A 19,080-nucleotide genomic window follows, 5' to 3' on the forward strand; every position below is an offset into this window, starting at 1 on the left:
GTTATTCAGTATAGCATCAATGTTGAAGTGCTTGGATGAATTTTCACGTACAGATTAGGAACCTTTTCATTGCAGCACTTGTCCTTTGTAGGTTACATGCAGGTTACCCCACTGCTTCAGAGGCATTTGGTTTTGCTGTTTGCTTCATGCTATTGATTACCCCTCTAATATGGCAGCAACCTCCTTCCTCACCTGCTGAAGCCAGAGGTCTGGCAGCCAAGGAGGGGGTTAAAACTTTCCTTTCTTCTTCTGCTTTTCCATGGTCCTTCCTCAGACTGTTAAATTCCACATGTTTTCCTTCTGATTAAAAGAAAAATCAGAGTGAGAGCGCTTTGGGCTCTTTTGGCATGTGGTGCTCTATATAAAGAGAGGGAATAATTCTTGCTCCATGTGATAAAACTGGCAGCAATTCCTAGCACATGCCTTTAGATTTTGTCTTTCCTTCCTGCTGTTAATCTTGCGCAGGCAAGAAGCCTCTGCAAAGATGCTTTAAAACTGCAGTTGAACTTGATACCCATTTCTCCAGCAATCAGCTGTGTGGATCAGAAGGCACGAAGCGCATCCTGACAGTGTGAACTCACCGCAGCTCTCGGTTTGGTTCAGCAGTCTTTGGTTGGATTCCTATTGGGTTTGCAAGACTTCTCAGACAATCTGCTGATAAAGCTTCCCTTCTTGTCTGACTTCCTTTCTAGCAGTTCAGATGCTAATATCCACTCTTCCAGCTTTTTCCAGACCATGGATTCAATCACCAAATCTTGATTTGTTTCAAGCCTGCATTGTGCTGCCAGGGCAAACTGCAGATCCTGTTTGCCAAGGAGGAGAGAAGGCTCTGGGGGGACCTTATAATGACCTTCCAGGACCTAAAGGGGGCTACAGGAGAGCTGGAGAGGGACTTTGTATAAGGGTAGGTAGTGACAGGATGAGGGGAAAGGGTTTTAAGGTGGAAGAGGGGACTTTTAGACTAGAAATTCTTTACTGTGAGGGTGGTGAGACAATGGAACAGGTTGCCCAATGAGGTTGTGGATGCCCCCTCTCTAGAAGCACGCAAGGGCAGGCTGGATGGGGCTGTGAGCAACCCGGTGTAGCGGGAGGTGTCCCTGCTTATTGCAGGGGGTTGGGATGAGATGATCTTAAATGTCCCTTCCAACCCAAACCATTCTGTGATTCTTTGATCTATGATGATGTCCAACCTGCCTTCAGCTGCTCCTCCTTGGTCCTGGGAGCCTCATGGCCAAAGTGGCTGTGGAAGGAAGGATACTCCTGCCAGGGCACCAAACAAACATTCAAGTTGACTTCCACAGTTTGACTGTGTGCAGCCAGTGAACAATATATTTTTCAGGACAACAGTCTGAAGGGGAAGGACTTGTCCCATGTTTAATTTATGTCCTGAGGATGTCTACTTCAAATGAGCTCCCACCATGTTCTGAGTTAAGCATACAGGCGAAATCTTGGCTCGTGGTCAGGTCCGGTTCTTCTTTGGCTGATGCTGATTTTACACATGGCTGAGCCCATTCATCCCATTTTGCACAGATACCTAATTACCAGGAGCCAGAGAGTGCAAGCTGGCTGATGATGTGTGCTGCCTTTTATGCGAGCAACACATAATTCAAACACTTCTATTTTTTAGATACATTGAAGGTGAACTTTTGCCACCAAGGAGCTTCACAAACCCAGATGTTCCATGCAGAAAAAAAAGCAGCGTGGTTGGGTTTTTTGGATTAACTAGCTCTGATTTCAATGCAATGCATTGATTTCATTGCTTGCTCTGTGGTCTGTGCTGCCTCATGCCACCGTTTCCAAGAGCTCTTGCTTCAGTTGTGGTCCCCAGCTTGTGTACATGTATGGGAGGAAATGACTGGAGCCTTAACATTTTAACAGATTATTCAGGGGTGATAAAGGCACCTGAGGATTGAAAGAGATTTCTGCTTTTGAAGCTGATGGCCCCGAGTTGCCTGGCCCTTAAACAAGCAGGTTGGTTAAATCCCTTTGTAAGCGTGGGGACATCTGATTTCTGAATGGGTAGATCTACTCTAATCCAAATGGGGGTGAGTCCAAAACTGCCTCCGCACCTCTGTATTTCCTCACCTGGCAATCATTTTTCCTGACCTTGCTTTTTCCATTTTCATACAGTTCTTCCCGTATTCATTTTTCTTTCCTATCTGCTTCACTCGGTGTTTAAAATAAACCCCCGGCGCTTGAGAGATGAGAATGACATTTACTATTAAATGCTGGAGGCACAAAATGTATCTGTTATGTTTCTCAGGAATTGTGCTTCCGTGCTGTGGATGCGTGAAGGGTAAGTTAAACCTGAGAGCTGCCCTCCCTGCGAATGGGCTCCTATCAAATACTTGTCAAAATAAACGCGTTACTCAGCTCCTTTGAGGTGCTTACAGGGCTATTTCAGCGCACTCTCATTTACCCACAAAGTGAAACTGCTCCATCTGTCAATAACCATTATTCATGTCCCTATTCTTAGTAGCAGCCTGTAGCGAATGTAAACACGTTTACCTAAATTCCGTCTGCAGAAATATCTGTGAAATTCCCAATAACGTCTGTCTCCTGAATCTTTAACTTCAGTATCCATTACTGCAGTACATCAGAAAGCAACAAGGGCCTGAGCAGAACTCATTTGTCATGAAGAGCTCCATCATCAGCCAATGAAGGCTTTGAACAGTGCCTTTGGTTTAGCATTTAGGAGGAATTGAGGTTTAGGAGATACTTTGGAGTGCCTGGAGGAAATCAAGGCCGTTTCTTGATGAGGCTCCATTGGGATGGATTAATGGTTGGATGAAATAACCTTAGTGGTCTTTTCCACCCTTACTGATTGTGTGATTCTGTGCCATTTCAGACTCAAACAGAGGAGGTTTGCTCTCGAGTGATGCTCATATCCACACCCTAAGAGCCCAGATTTCCTACTGTCACCGCTTTTTCTCAGTTTTCTTATAGGATTGCAGTTTCTTCTGCTATCTGCATACATGCCTATCAGCGCAGATGTTCTTTGTGTAATAGATAGGGTGGTGGCACAGCCTCCTGCAGCTGTGGTTGGGAAGAAAGCGGCTGTGGCTCATGTTTCTGCACTGACCTCATTCCTCTTGTTGCCTCCACATTAGGAGGATCTGAGCACAGAGTCCCTGGGGAGGGTTTGTTAACACATGGGAGCCCAGTAAATTAATTGGGGTGTGCTGATTTTGCCATTCTTGGTCATAGGCCAGGACACAACATGCTGTGTAAGTCCTGCTGTGGGTACTGAAGGACTCAGTTTGGCAGCTCAGACCTCCAGCCCTGATCCTTCAGCCCCAGGCACATCCTGCTGCTGAGCTGGGCTGGGAGCTGTGGCTCAGGCAAGGTGAGAGATGGGTTTACCTGCAATTTGGAGAGGAGAAACACAACTGAACGTCAGCTGCTTTGCTGCCCTTGAGAAAAAGTATATTCACATTAAAAAAGAAAAGTAAATAACACGTTCCTGTTAAGTGCCTGTTAGTTATACATATTACATCTAAAAGTAATTATCATTTAATTAGCAGTTTAGCAACAGTGGAAGGAGATGAAGTCACAGTTGCATTGCATTTATTACCAATAGCAAGCAAAGGGTTGTGGTCCCATTTGAAAACAGCTGGGATTAGGATGGGTGTCATATGAAGTGAGCGTGGGCAAACAGGCCTGTGGCCTCTGCCCTCTGTCCTGGGTGCTATTAAGGGTAAGCATTTGTTTTTTTATTGTTATTTTGTCTTTTTTACTTCTGCAGCTGTTTTGTTGTAATAACTCTGGGGTCAAAAGTGCTGAAAGATCAGAGATTGGAGGAAATAACAACAAAAAAAGCTTTCAGCTTCACACAGGTGGAGTCCCAGCAATGTGTGCCCTCCTGTCAGTGGGGTTTTGGAAGCAGTGCCATTGTAAATCCTTCTGGAGCTGTCTATAAAGCATTGTCTCCTTGAAGAGCTGGCAAACAGTTTAAAGGTGTTTGATGCCTCTCTCTGTGTGTTAAATCCAAGCGTCCTGGACAACTGATGAAGGCATCTCCTGTTCTGCTCTGCTTGACGAGGTGGATTTCGGTCGCTGCCAGTTAGCAAATAGGAGGTTTGAGTCTTCTTCAGGTGAAACTTTGAAGCCAGTTCCTGACGTTGCCCCAGGGAGTGCTGCTTCTAGCCTAGAATAACTAGGTCTGATTTGCATGTATAAACACTAACCTTTTAATGAGAAGTTCACGTGAGACTGAAAACTCCCGAATAAGCTGTTCAGGAGGGCACTTCCCACTTGCATTGAAAAGGTGACTGATAGTCAATAACAGGAAAGGACCGTGACCTTCTCCTGATTAATCTTTAAAAGGTGTGCGCTCGCCATACATACCTTGTGTTAAATAGGAGCAGCTTTCCCATGTGTAGCATGGGGATGCACAGCAGGGGGAAGAGGCTGTGATTTGCTTTTACCTCCCAGCTCAGTTGAAAACTGAAAGCTGCTTTATTTTGCTGCAGTTTTATTTCATGTTGGTTGGCAAGGTTTAACTGAAGGCGATATGGGAAAGCCTCTATTTTCCTATTGCAGACAAGGCTTTGTGGCTGAGCACCTGGATTTCTCATTGAATAGTTGAGTTGGAAGGGACCTGCGAGGATGAAGCCCAACTTTGGGCCCCACACTTGGACCACCCAAAAATTGAAATCCTGTGCCTTTGTGGCTTTTCCAATGGTAAAGCTCTCTCCAGCTTTTATTATCTGATGCCCCCACCATGGAGGGTCTGGTTTTGTCTTCCAGGCACCTGTTGGGTATCCTTATCACCATCCTACTAACAAGCCTGCTGAATGTTAGTGGGTGTCTTCTCAGTTAGTTCTGGCTGTGGTGGCTGCACAGCAGTTAGGGAGCTCTTTGATGGCAGCGTGTGCTTTGTCTCTGCAAGTAAAACAAACGAGCAGTTCCAAGATGTGCTTTGAGTTTAAGACCTTCAGGGGACCAGTCATGTAGGAAAGTAAAAACAGGTTAACTAGAAACTGTGCTTTTTTGACTTTTCGTCCGTGCTAATCTGTGCCCTCCTTTGTATTCCATGTTGATATGCAATAGCTTTCCAGACAGGAAAGTATTCTTCTTGCTATTTTTTTAACATATTTTTCAGTGACTTCCAACCTGAGCCAGTGTATGTATGAGAATCATGCTCTGTTTTATCTCAGCCTCCAACTCTGAGCCCGTGTGGCCTTTCCTTTGTGGCTGTCCCTACTAAATCACTTTGAGGGATTACTGCTATTTCCCCCAGCTTTACTCTTGTGGATAAATGGGTGACCATTAGGGTCAGCACCCCAGCATACCAATGTTTGCATGCATGCAGTTGTGCTGCAGTGCTTTGTGGGACCTTCTTTTCCCAGCTGCAGGCCAAGGGCTTTCCACCAAGTGGGTAAGGCTGGTTTTTCCCTTCTGTCTCCGGGAATAGCTTTGCAGCTGCCATTAAGTCAGCTAAAAAGGAGAATCATCTTTTCAGTTTATCTCAAGGGAGAAATCTGTAATTGCAATTGCATATCAGCATAGCACCATTGATGCAGGTCCGAGGAGTTCTTTGGGAATGGAACTGCAGATCAGCTGGTAGAATACACACAGTTGGGGGCTGTTACTGCCTGCACATGCACATTTTGACTGTCTTAGCAGCACAGATGTTTGCATGAAATGCCTTGCTAGAAGTGCTGAAGGAAATGGGAGCACTGAGTTGGGCTTTCTGGCATCTTGTAATCTGAAGTGCTGGACCAACCTGGGTTTTTGCTCAATAGGCAAGGACAGAAAATGCTTTTAGGTAATGACCTTGGCAGCAGTTTTTAATGCAGCAGGCGGAATTTTTCGATTAGGTTGGAGTCCAGGAGCTTGGATGGGTGATATAAATCTGCTTTACATTCGCATACCATATCTTAACACACCACAGGCGCTATCAGGGCCTGCACATGGCTTTTGTTGCTGCTGGTGGCTTAAAGCAGGACTTGAAGCAGCAGACTGTGTGGTTTCTTACTTGTAAGGTTGTTAACTGTCAGTGCAGTTGACTTCAGGTAAGTTTGGTCTGGGAGGGGTCTGGCATGCATGTCAGCAGCGGTAGTTAATTCAGCAGATCCAATGCAGAAGTTACCCAAGTGATTTATAAACGCTACTTCTGAAGACCATGTAGGTATTAGGCTCATCTGGTAGATGAGATACAGGGAGGCTGAGCGCCTTGCCTGAGGTCCTGGGTGAGTCATTTCTCGACGTGGGAATCAGAGCAGCCCTACAGCAGCAACAAAGTCAAATGGATCTCAGGCAAGGTCACAGCCATGGCAGACAGAACAGATATTTCCAAAAACGCATCATTTTCACAGCTTCTGTGTCATTAAAAGTTAAAGTGGTATTAATCTCCTGTAAATGCAGAGAAGGCATTCACTCCAGCATCTCTTTTATGTGATATCTCTTTATTTTTAATTTGTTCCACAGACTCCATAGTACTTAGCAACAGCGGGAAAATAAACCCATTTGAAACAGGCAATTAAACAAGGTCACTGGGGCAGGGAAGCTAGAATTATTCAAGAAACAACTATTGCAGATGCCATCCTGGGGATGATATTAAGCAAGGTACGCTGCTGTGGGCTAAAATGCCTTTCCTTCCTAGAAATTTTATTGCATTCTCTTGAAAGACATCCAGCTTTTATCAGCCCACACCATTACACAGGCACTGAGGGGAAGCTGAGAGCCTGGCTCCTGCCTCACTCGGTAAGTGCGTGTCGAAGCCCCTCTGTAGGAGGTAGAAGCAATATATATTTCTCCTTCCAAGAGGCATTTCATCCGTGACATTGAGGCTGCTGGGATGGGCATCTTGTGCACTGTTGGTGATGGCTTCCTGCAGCTGCCCTGGTGCTCCAGCACCTTCATTACTGCAGACTTCTGGAATTGATGACCTGAAGTTCATTGTTAAAGCAGATCCTGGCCCTGCAGTGGGTGTGCAGGCTGTGTCTGCTCTGCATGTTTGTTTCTGGGGGAAGCTGTGGGGGCACAAAGGGGCAGGATGGGCATAGGTGATCCCTGGGTCCGATGGGATCGAACAGCAGGCTTGTTGTTTTCCATTTCCTTTTTAATCATTCAGTTCCGCTCCCCTTCCATTTCTCTGACTGGGGTCAGGCACATGAGATCTTGTGGGATTAACCCAGTTCTATGACCAGAGGGATCAATCCTTAATGCCACCTGATTGTATTTAATTTCCACATGTGTTCTCTTCTCGCAAAGCTTTGTTTTGCAAATCACAGTCTTTATTACACAATACATTCACCTTCCCACAGATAAAGGCATATGGACGTGTATAGCACTGCAGTCATTTCTGTTTGAAAATTGGGTTCTTTGTTGCATCTAGAGCCAAAAGAAAATTCTCTTATCGTAGGTTGCCATGTAAAATGAAGGTTATAGCTTTAACCCTGAGGTAGCCCAGAAAATAATTTATAGGATGCCATTGGAAGCTGTGTACTTAGTTTTTGCCAAGTTTATTAATTTGACTGAGGATTCTGATGTGATCTGAGTCTGATGTCAGCTCTCCAAAGAGCTTTGGGTAACCAGGTGTGTCCCTTCCTGCAGCAGGGGGTTGGAACTGGATTGTCTTCAAGGTCCCTTTCAACTCAAACCATTCTATGATTCTGTGATGATTGCTGGGCAGTCCCTATGGGATCCAGGCACAAACCCAGCACAGAGCTGGAGGTGAGGAGTTGATGCTCCATAAGGAGGAGCTTTATAATAAAATTGGAAGCAAGGTTTGATTGTGCAGGAAAATTAATTTCCTTGAATTGAAGAAGCAATCGGCTTGAGACTTCTTAATCGTCAGATAGTAACTGTGTGCTAAAGAAAGGAAGACCATTACCGTAACTTAATAGACTGGGATAAATGTTTCCCCCTGTATCTTTTTCATCTTTATTTAGAGATTCATGCTGAGGATATTTCATAAAAGCTGTTCTTCTTGACCTTCTGTCACTTGCAGTACAGAGGAGCCAACAGAAATAATGGCAAGGATCTGACGCTGTGGATTTCTGGATGCGAAACCAACATTTGTGCTGAATGTTTCTGTTCATCCTTTTCTGCCAAATTCTGCTTTTCCTCCCTCATTAAAGCGAACGCAGCTATTGGGACGAGCAAATGCATTGAGCTGAGCTGAGCTGTGTGATTTTTAAAACCAAACTGTGTTAATGCTTTTAATTAAGGGGCAGAGGAACAAGAGGCTTTATCAGCTCTTTGTCTGCAGGCCGTAATTTGGTGGCGGATGGGCTATCCGTTATTGTAAGCGTCCACCTTTTTGAAGGATTTACTGCCAAATCAAATGGTGTTTTTATTTAAATAGTTGAGCGTCGCTTGATTCTCATTTATTTAATATGGAAGCATTGTTACAAAGAAGAATGTAGCGCTTAATTTGTATTGCTTGAGGGAGCTCGGATCCGCTCGGGAGCGCTGCTTTGCGTGCTTCGTGTGTCGTTTGTTGAAAACAGAACACACAGGAAAATGAAGAGGAGGAACATGTGAAGGTGAAGTTGCAGAATGCCCGTCAGGCTTTTTCTGATCAGGGACTCTTTGGTCTATAAAGAGAAGATGCACTGCAAAATAGTGATGAAGGAAAGCTTTCTTGGGTGGCGGTCAAGGGTAGGAGTTGGTGATTTGGAGGAGTTCTTTTTTGTGGCCCTTTCCAATTTATGTTTTCAGAGCGTGGTAGCGGCACAACCAGCTCCTGCAACTGATGGTTTTTCAGGTGTCGTTGAAAAATAAGATTATTTCATTTGTACTGGTAAGAGGTTATCATTTGGTCGTCAAGTGCCACCGTGGCACATCATGTGAGTGAGTTGGGGCTCCCCATCCCCAGATGGGATGAGCTTCCATGCTCAGCTGTTGAGGGTTGAAAACCTTGCTGATCTGGGGGTGCGTTCCCAGTGCTCCCGATGAGGTCTGTTTGCCTCTGTTCTCCATGTGCTGGATTGGGGCTGCTCTGTATAAAACCAGAACAACTTCTGTTTAATTGCAGCAGGTGATCTAGGAGAATGGAGCTATTAGATTTGGCATCTCTAATGTGCTTATCATTTCAGAAAGAATTGTTTCCAGTAATGGCAGCTCACTTGCTACAAATAAAGCAGGAAAATGGAAATCTTAAGTGCTTGAGTGGCAGCGCATCATGAAGCATTATATTGCTTAAGGGGAGGAAGAGTGAGCTGGCTGTCAGGGACAGAATCTATTGGAAAAACCCCTCTGATGGATTCTGATGCTGACTCATTTAATATGGCAGCAGCATTCAGCTGTTCTACTGGTCTATTAAAAGTATTAAAATGCCTATAAATAACAATACTTAAGTGGCTTTTGCTCTCCATCCATGGCTCCTCTGGCAGACGTGGGTATTTTGTGAGGTGTGGATGGCAGGGCCTGATCCTGTGAGCCACATTTGGGTACATTTGAGGATGCTTTCCCCCTCTGCAGTCGCTGCTTGCTTGGCTCAGCCTTCAGGGTGCTCCACAGCACAGATTGCCCATGAGCTGGGAGGCTGTCTCTAAAACCTGCCCCTTTTTCCCCTTTTTTACCTCAAAACCAAGTTTCCTCCAGAAATCATGCTTTTCTAAGTGAATGCAGTTTCCAGACGTGTGTGCACCCCCTTACCTTGCAGGCCTTCTCCATGTGACATGAGGTCCTCAGGCTGTAGAGGTGGTGGCCCAACTGTCCTCTGTAGTCCTCCCTGCTCAAAGCAGCATCATTTTGTTTGCTTGGTGTGGGCAGGAGGGATCCTGAGCAAATGGCAGAACCTTGGCAAGCCTTAACCTGGAAAATTCCTCATCTCCTTCCTGCTGATCCCTCCAATTGGATACTTGTGTTGTTTTTTCTTTAGAGCATGGTTTCAAACCAAAGCAAGTTAAAGGAGCAAATGGTTTTTATAGTTCTGTTTTAATACAGAAAATATCCTGGGGGGTAAGCTGTCTGCTTTCCATAACCACAACAGATTAGTGTATCCCCAAGCAGCGAGGGCATAATGATATGGTTTTGTTCAGTGCCGTGCTCTGTAGCAAAGTGTAATTTTACGGACAGGGTCACAAGTGTTTAACCACTCACAAAATGCCCCCAAACGTGATCTCAGCTTGCACAGATGAGAACAGCATCCTCCTCTCAGGGAAGCTCTTTCAGATGGAGATGGAGATGCAATCCAGCATTTTGCAAAGCAACGAGGGAGGGCTGGTTTCTGTGCGTGTGGCAGCAGGGGTGCTTAGTAAACACCGCTATCTACCCTGTCCTTGAAATCGCATGGTTATTATAAATTAACCCCTGACACTGAGTTTTCCCTCAATCTTTCTGTGCTACGCTGATGTCATTGGTATTGGTAGGACCTCTCCTGTTGTGGTTTTTTTTCTGTTGTTTTCTTTGCCTGGGCACTGCTTGGCTGCTCCTGCAGCAGTCTGAGCTGGAGGGTACAGGGGTTCACATGTGAATGGTAGAACTTCATCTCCAGCTACCCAAGGGCACTGCAGTTGTCAGCAGAACTTGGCATAAAGCAATGTTTCTGCAAGCAGTTGGACTCAGCTTCTTAAGGATTTGGTTCTGTTTCGTGTTCCTTGATAGCTGGTAGCAACACCTTCATCATACATTATAAAGATCCTAAGTGGAAACCTCTTTCCATGCACACTGATATCTGTCCTGTTGCTAGATGTGCTGAATGAAAGTAAGGTGTAGGAAGTACCACTATTTTATTTTCTTCACTTAGGGGGAATGGAAACCCAAAGATGGTCCCCCTGGTGCACTGAAGGTGGGAAGCTATCAATAATTGACCATGTTTCTGTTGTTTTTCTTTTCATACAGGACGCCAGCGATGATCGGTTGCTCCTTTGTTGTGCACAGGAAGTTCTTTGGAGAGATTGGGCTCCTCGATCCCGGGATGGACGTGTATGGAGGGGAGAACATAGAGCTCGGCATCAAGGTTTGTGCTGTGAGCAGAATCTCACCTAGTGTTACTTAAGGAGCCAAAAGCAAAACCTCAGCAGGTTAACACAGTGACTAAAACATTTCAGGTGAATTGTTGGTTTGCTGTAAAGAATTTGCATTTGATTTTGAAGGTGATGATAACCTGTTTTTAGGAGCGAGAGCAATTTTGAGGGGCAGTATAAACTGACGTTGGTTAAGCTTTCACATTGGTTGGTCTCAGCCATATCAGGAGAAATACGGCCCTGTTTTATCACACGTCTTAGGGAGGCAGTGGGACTCTTGTGAGTGTATCAAGATGCATGAAAATATCACAGAAGCATTTAGCAGCTGCAAATAAAATGTGTCCTTAAACAGGCAGAGCATGCTTTCAAAAGCAAAACACTAAGAGCCATGTTTTTAGAGTTCCCTCAATAAATCCACAAGACGTTCCTCGTTACAGCATCTACTGTGACAGCATCACTTGATTACTGTGTACAACATTAGACGGGGTTTAGTGATTCAAATGTGTACATACAGTGAAGTGATTCATAAGCAATGAATTCAGTGTTCGGAAGCAACTTGGGATGGAAAAGTCTGCAGAGGTTTTTCCAGGCATGGTTTAGAGTACGGTACTCGTGCGTTAACAGGCTGATGGGGAGAGACTTGAGACTTACTGCTGGAAAATTGAATTGACTGTGCTGCTGTAAGAATGAAAAATCATTGTTTGGTTCATAGATTTACCAGAGGATATTCACTTTGCTGGCAAATCAAAAGAAACTTAAAAAATCTATTGTTATTGGCTGCAGGGAGCAATAATCTCATTTAAACAAGGGAGCAGAAATTAAAGGCTTTAAATATGCCACATAGCTCTTCTCCATACAAAGTGGTTATTGTACATCATCATGCAACTCGCTTCCGGGGTCCAGAGAGATCCAGCTCCAAACTAAGCCTCTCTTGTGACTACCCTAATTTGTTTATCTATGGGGTTTTTTTTTAATATCATCACTGTGGAACTTGTCTTCTCACAATTAATAATTTAACCCATCTGTTCGGTTTTGGGGGGATTTCATGGAAGATTGGCTTCCTAACTAGAAAAATAAGATGATGTCTCAGGGACAACTGGTGAACATATGTCATCTTCTTTTGCACGTGCTGAACTTTTTAGAACCATGCAGTAAACATCCTTCTGGAAAAGGATAATCCCTCTCTTCCTTTCTTATCCCAGTGACTCACCCAGGCTTGTGTTTGCAGCCTGTGTGTTTCCCTGCTTCTTGCACATGCGTGTCCTGCATGTTCTGGTCAAGATATTGGTGATTTTGATAGACAAAATATTTAGGAAATCCACCTTTTTAAGCATTTTTTTTCAAATATCCCTGAGTTAAATGGGTACAAGTGACTTCTTTGGACAACTGGGAGTTCTTGGTATGGTGATGCTATGTAATGTATGTTGGCTTTTGTTAGGTAGCTCATGTGGAGGGGAGAGCTTTTGTAGATGCTCTGTTTGCAATTGCAAGGACTGTCAGCCCTTGAACACCTGCCTGCAACCCGCCATGGCTGGGGTCTGTAGCAACCATCCCACATCGTCAGCAGTGCGTAACTCTGATGGAACCAAATCTTTTTCTAAAGGTTCAATTTGAATATAAAACATCGAGGCTTTTTAATGCTGTTTTTGTTTGTTTGTTTTGGCTGCAGTCGGAGAAGCAATTTGGTGCTTCCATGTTTGTTGTAGTGATTTTCAGATGAAAAATATGTGCAGAAAGGATTTATTTCTGTTTTGATGGTGACGCAAATTCCATTCTGAGAACCGTGGCAATTTTAAGAACATATTATTCCTGTATTAAAAAAAAAAAAAATGCTCAAAGAACAAAAATGAGATAATAAACCCATCAGGGCTCTGAGAACAAAATGGAAAAATTACAGCACTTCAGGCAAAGCCAAAAGGTTTTTGCTGAATTTTAGCACAATTTTTAATGCTGAAATTAAAGGTAAGTAATCTGAATGACAAAATGTAATAAATAATTGAGGAGGTTGGACTGTCCTAACCTCGAATGGCCAAGGCTTGCTGCTATGTGAGAGCCTCATGAATTTATATCTGTTGCATTGCGTCTTTGCGCAGGGGAATATCTGTGCTTTCAGTTGCTGCTTTTGGTCAGCTCAATGAGAACATTTCTGTGTGAGCCACTTAAAAAACCTAAACCCCATTACTCACATTCATGAAGTAGCTCCGGGCTCACTGCTCTCCCTTATGTGCTGGGGAGCATCCTTGGGTTGCTCAGTTAATAATAAAGCCATTAAGTGTATTGTAGCCCTAGGCAGGTTCTTGTTCTGCTCACAGGGTAGCGTTGGCCCCGACACGGGGCACATGTTGTTCTTTGTATTATTGTCTTTTCTTTTATCACACTGGTGTGTCTCCAGAACGCTGTGCTTATTCTCTCCTCTTGTCCCTGATGTCCACTGCTTCACGTCCTGAGGCAGAATCAACTCTAATTCCCCTTTCCTTGGCAGAGAGCTCAGAAGTTTTTCCTGAGCTGGGTGATGTAGTCTAATATTTCAACAGAGATTTTCGACACATTTTTTTGTTTTCCAAAGTGTGCCTTGCAATCAAATTATAATCCCTCTGATTTTGTGAACCCGGTGCCCAATTCCTATATCTCAAAAGCATTGGTGCTGCCCTGCGTCCCCATTGACTCCATTTGACCATTTTGACACGGGACCTTCTCCGACCTCCTCCTTTCATCAAAGTTTTTCATTTTATTTTAAGCCTGTTTGTGGTTTTTATGGACCGAATGACAACACAGTCAGGCTGCTCCTGCAGCACCTCGCTGTTTCTCCGCACAAAGGGTTTCATGGATTTTCATGGTTAGTCACAGACATTCGCTAAAGATGCTCCATAAAATTGTGAGTGTCTGTTGGAATAAAGATGCAAAGGGCTGTTGCGTGACCGTTGCCATGATTTCAAGCCTGAGATGGGTTACAAGGTTATTTTCAGAGTGTTTTGTGCTACTGTCATGCATTGCTAATTAAACTCATTTGAGTTGTCTTTCAGAGATTAATTTAATCAATAAGGATATTATTACTCCTTTGATGGTATCATTTGTACGAATTGTCACTTGAAGAAAGCAATTAACTGAGAATGCTTATTAGCTGATCCATTCCACACCTTATTTGTATAGTAAGAATCGATTATTGAATTCATTAAGGAAATCACAATCCGGGGATCCCTTTGAGGTTTAGTGGCTGACTTGAGCTCCGTTTCATTATGAATTTTAACTTGTCTGAAGCTTGGGTTGGGATTTTTAAACCAATTTCCAGAGGAAAAGAGCAACGTGTCCCCTTGTACTCCAGACTTTTCCCCCAGGTTTGTCAGCTCAGTTCATCAGCCCAGTCCTGGTGCCCCCAAACCAACAGTTGTTTCTATGGAACAGGCAGAGCTGCATCTCCACGTAGCTGTAAGGGCTGAGTCTTTGAATTTGGAGAAGCAAATGGGGACGATGAGAGCACTGAGCATGTTGTTGTTAGGGATGGTTTCCTTAATAACCAGACTTTCATCCCTTGGCCACGTACTCACCTAAGTAACCCCAATGCACTGGCAATGACGTTGATCCTCTCCCAGAGGGTACCGTGCTTGTGCAGCCTTTCTTCTTTTGGAAACTCTTACGGCAGATTAAATTGCCTTTTAATGTACAAAGGCGCTTGTGTCTGTTTCATCCATGAAGGAGCCCGTTTTGTTTACATGAGTGTGATTATTTGTATGCTGAAATGTGGAGAGGGTCAGGCCCTCGGATGCAAAATAAAAAGAAAGCCATCAAACAGGTGTACTTAGGCTCCTCAAGGGAGCTTGACTTCTTCTGCATATGCTTTTCAGAAAAGTACTGTTATATCTTTTTGTTAAGATGAATGTAGGTGGGTATTTAGAGCAAGCAGCTTCTCTTTGGTGGATGCGTTGATCCTTGGAGACATTCGAGGTCAGTTGGACCAGGCTGCGAGCACCTGATTGATCTGTAGATGTCTCTGTTTGTTACAGGGGAGTTGGACTAGATGGCCTACTGTTATGACTCTGTGATTGTATGATTATAGCATCCATAGCTCTGCTGGCCCCAGGGCTGTGTGGAAGAAGGGCAGCCCATACCCAGCCTCTAAAGTGGAAGAGTGGTAGATGCAAGTGCATCAGGGAGCACAGGAATGCATGGATGTTTGGCTAGGTTTTTACTTGCACAAACCTGATGCTGAAATAGTGCCTGTCATCAAGGTCTGAAAATACGCCCTGTTAAGATGGAAGTTATTTTTATAACACCAACCAAATGTGCAGACATCCAATGCTGCGTGTCACGCTTTGACTCTGCGTTGTGTGCTTACTGCTGTCTTTCAAGATGTGTTTCACTGGGGCTTTTTCTTTGATCATCCTCAAACGCCTCCCTTTCAGTTCTGCTGATTAATGCATTAAAGTCTGGGTGCAGACAGAGACAGCTCACAGCAGGCAGCACCTGAAATCCTTTTTGAGCCGCCCCGTCCATCAGTGTAGGGCTGTGAATTATGGTTTCTCCAGTGCAGGATGAGGGTTTGGTCAGATCTGGCAGATCTGTGCTGATGCTTTGCTACATTTTTTATCACTTTGAAAAATAGAAGGCTGAAAAGCATGTAATTTATTCATAAGGCTTTATTAGACTTGCGAGGGTTTGCTGAGATGCAGTAGTTAGGCTTGAATCAAGTTTCTCGTGGTGAGCAGGGATTTTTTCCCCACTGCACCTAATTTTGCTGAGATTGAATTAGTCATGAAGTTACACATGCGGCAGCAAATGGTTTGTTTGGAAAGTGGGGGAGACAAATTGGACCAGTGTTCTGAGCTACAGGTCGGTTTTGAAGCAAGATGTCTCCCAGGCTTTATTCTGTGGTCGAGCTGCAGGAGGTATAAGTGCATGGGGCTGGCACGTTTCTGGTTGCCTTTGGCTGGTTGAACACCTTGGGATGACTACACCAGCAATCAGCTGCTTACTTGGAGGGTATGTGCTGTTCAGATATCCCCTCTTTGGAAATTTCAGAGAATTTTATGCTAAGGAAGCCTAAATTTCACAGCGGTGTTGGATGCTGATGATGCAGTAAAAGCATCGGTGGTAGGGGATGCTCAGGAGGAGTGCTGGCAATAGGGGATGGGGAGAGAAACCTTAGGGCAGAGCTCTGTTAGAAAAACTGGAGGCACAAACCTGGGTGAAAAGTGGGGCTTTCCAAAGCACCAGGGAATCCTGAAGTGTGGGAAGCATTTAAAAGAAGAAACGCACAGAAAGCCCTAAACCTGCCAACAATAGAAACTTAAAACTGGCTTTTAAAAAGTATTTTATCAGCCAGGCACCAAAATCCACTTAGAAATTGAGGCTTAGGGCTCTTTCCAAGTGAAAATTGAGTTAACTCAGAAGAAAGTAAGAGGCAGAGTAGGGCTGACCTTGGTAAAGGTCTTAGAAATATAGCTTCAGAAACAGTGATACGCCAGTAATGCATTACCTTTGTGAGTGGCCACAGTCTGTTTATATGTACCTGTATCCCTGCCAGGGAAGTTGATTTTGCTCTTCAGAGCGATTGTAGCGTGGTCGGAAGAAATATTACCACCATTGAGCAATATCCAATCGCTGCATGCATTTATTTTAAGAGCAGAAATCAGTGCGAGTGTGACTTCAGATCCTATGTTTGGCATTTTAGTTGTCAGCTCCCCGTATTTACTGTAGATGCTTGAAAATGCTTCGTAAGAAGCTCCGGTGTAGTTTTCCAAACTGTTCAGATGCTTTTTCATCAAACTTATCTCCATGGAAATGGAGCTGTGTTTTGATTATTTCCTATCCAAGACTGTAACCCTCAGTACCGGGAGCTGCAGAGCTCTGATCAGTGCTGCAGTGCTGTCCGCTTTACAGCTGTCCCTCCTTGGGGAAGGGAATTGCAGGCAGGCAGCTGCAGTGCTCCTGCCTCAATCTTTCCTCTTGATAGAAAATGATTTGTCATCCCTGCCTGCTGCTGCTGATGGAGGGGGAAGGGACCTCTCTTTTCACCCCACTTGATTCTAGTGTTTTTACTGACAAGTTGATTTTTATGCTGGGAAGACACCGATCATCTTTACTGGGAAAGATGATAACTCTTCGCGTGCAATGAGCTGTGGGTTGTGGATGAGATTGACTGGCGGATGAAGAAATCCATTTTAGGGCTCAGCCATCCCTTATCTTCCCTTGAAAGTGGCAGGCATCAGCTTCCTACTGATTTTTTGCAAGCACAGTTAGGGGTCTGCCCGGCCTTGGTTTAACACTGGACTGGAGCCGGAGCCCACCCTTATCATCCTGGGCCTGGGTAGAGAAAACCAATGTGAAGAGCAGCCAGCAGTGCTACTGCAAAGACTGTGTGGCTATGGAGGCTCCTTGAGGCTCAGGACGTTGGTTTATTGGACTTGGGAACTCCATTCTCATCCTCCTTCACATTTCTAGCACTAAATCCTGTAATGGGGGGGTGATGCATGAGCTGGAGTGCAGCTGGCTCTGAGTGCTCAGCAGCTTCACTCAGGAACTGCTGAGGTGCAGCCAAGGTAGGTCCCCCCAAAAGGTGATGTTTTGGCATCACTCCCTGGAGGACAACAGTCCTGCGAGTATTTCTGGGTGCCTGAAACAATAGTTCAGTGGTTTCTTCTTTCAGCATTCACTACACAAGGTGAGCAGCAGCATATTTACTCTGTGTGTGTGTGCCTATGATGTCTGGAGCATAAATTACCCCATAAAACAAAAAGCACACTTGTGTCTTCCTAAAAACCAACTCCAAGCCAAACTGAACTTTGTCTTCTTACTAAAAACACGTTTGGGAAATACCAGGAGAGAAATTGACATGAAATTACACACCGATAAATGAGGCTCATAATAAACCAAGATGAGAAATGTTGTTTTTTTTTCCCATCCCATTATGTTCATAAAGCTTTCAGAAAGCTCCCTTTGGGTAAGTCTTCTCTTTTCCTTTTGTGATTAGCAAAAGCCCGGTGCTGAATGCACCTCCCTTGATGTGCTATTGCTTGAGACTTGCCCTGTGCATCATGGAGAATAACATGGAAACAACCAGGCATGATTTATGTTTCCCAATGCATTTTTCCTTCAGTCCTCTGTGTCCTTGTGCTACTCGGTGCAGACTGCAGAGGTGGTGCTCTGTGTTTTCAGGCAGAGCTCCCTGCAGAGCGAGTACTATCACAGCCGTGAACTTTTTGCTCCCCCGTGCTGCATTTATTATTCATAGCAAGACAATCACCTCATAGATGATCTAATGGCTGTGGTGCACCGCTGCTGTAATGCCTAAAGGGTGGTTAACCCCAGTAACACGGCGTGGTTTTCATTTATCTCCTTGATTTCAGTGTTTTCCCAAGAGTCCCAGTGCAGTGGAAGATGTCACAGCTTGATGTCTGAACGGCAAGCTGGTATTAAGCTGTCAGCCAAATCCCATCCTCAAATCCTGTCAGGGTTCAGGTGTCTGACCAAAGCTTCCTTGGCTTTGCCTAAGAACTCAGGCACTCAGGTATTAGATACCACAGAATGAAAGTGTATATTTGTATTTTTTTTCCCTGCTCTGGAGCTTTTAGCAATACTTTCAGAGTCCAATTTCTCCCCAGTCTGATTACAAGCAGCCAGAGCAGGAAGCTGCTGGGGCCAAGCATAGAGCAAAATGAAATTCCACCTTTGACAACACAGGCTGTGCTCCAGCAAATCGCTCAACTTTTAAGCACCTGGGGAGTCCTCTTGATTTCTGTGGCAATATTGCTGCTGCTTAAATGTAAGTGCTTCTTAAGTGCCTTTCTGGATTGGGACCCTCTAGAGCTGAACTTGGGCCATAAGGGTTAATATCTGCAAAATGAAATAGGCGACCTTATTTTTGTTGGAGGAAAATGTTTTTGCTTGTCATTTCTTCCCTCCAAACAGTTTCTGTTTTGGGAACTGATTAATTTGTGTGGCTTTAAAATGTACGTGCATCCTTCTTGCATTTTGTCATGTCTTCTGGGGAGTTATTTTGTCTTATTTGCACAGAAGATATGAGAAAACATTGGGAAGTGAACTAACCTGTTCATTGAAACAGCTGCAATAACAGACCTATTATTTCATATTCATCTACAGGCCCAAAATACGTATTAATTAACCAAAGTACTGCTAGTGGGCATATGCAAATGAAGTATCA

The 19,080-nt window shown here is 44.4% G+C and overlaps 1 protein-coding gene across 1 annotated transcript in view; it reads left to right on the forward strand.

The window, feature by feature from the left end:
• GALNT17 (polypeptide N-acetylgalactosaminyltransferase 17) overlaps positions 1 to 19,080 on the forward strand; it is a 127,952-nt gene that overhangs the window by 67,943 nt on the left and 40,929 nt on the right. Inside the window, exon 6 of the mRNA XM_015880996.3 lies at positions 10,798 to 10,915. Within this exon, the coding sequence (XP_015736482.2) occupies positions 10,798 to 10,915 (118 nt within the window). The remainder of the gene's footprint in view (positions 1 to 10,797; positions 10,916 to 19,080) is intronic.

The sequence above is a fragment of the Coturnix japonica genome, chromosome 22 (genome assembly GCF_054131305.1).
Source record: "Coturnix japonica strain WE chromosome 22, WE-NBRP24, whole genome shotgun sequence".
Classification (NCBI taxonomy): Eukaryota; Metazoa; Chordata; class Aves; order Galliformes; family Phasianidae; genus Coturnix; species Coturnix japonica.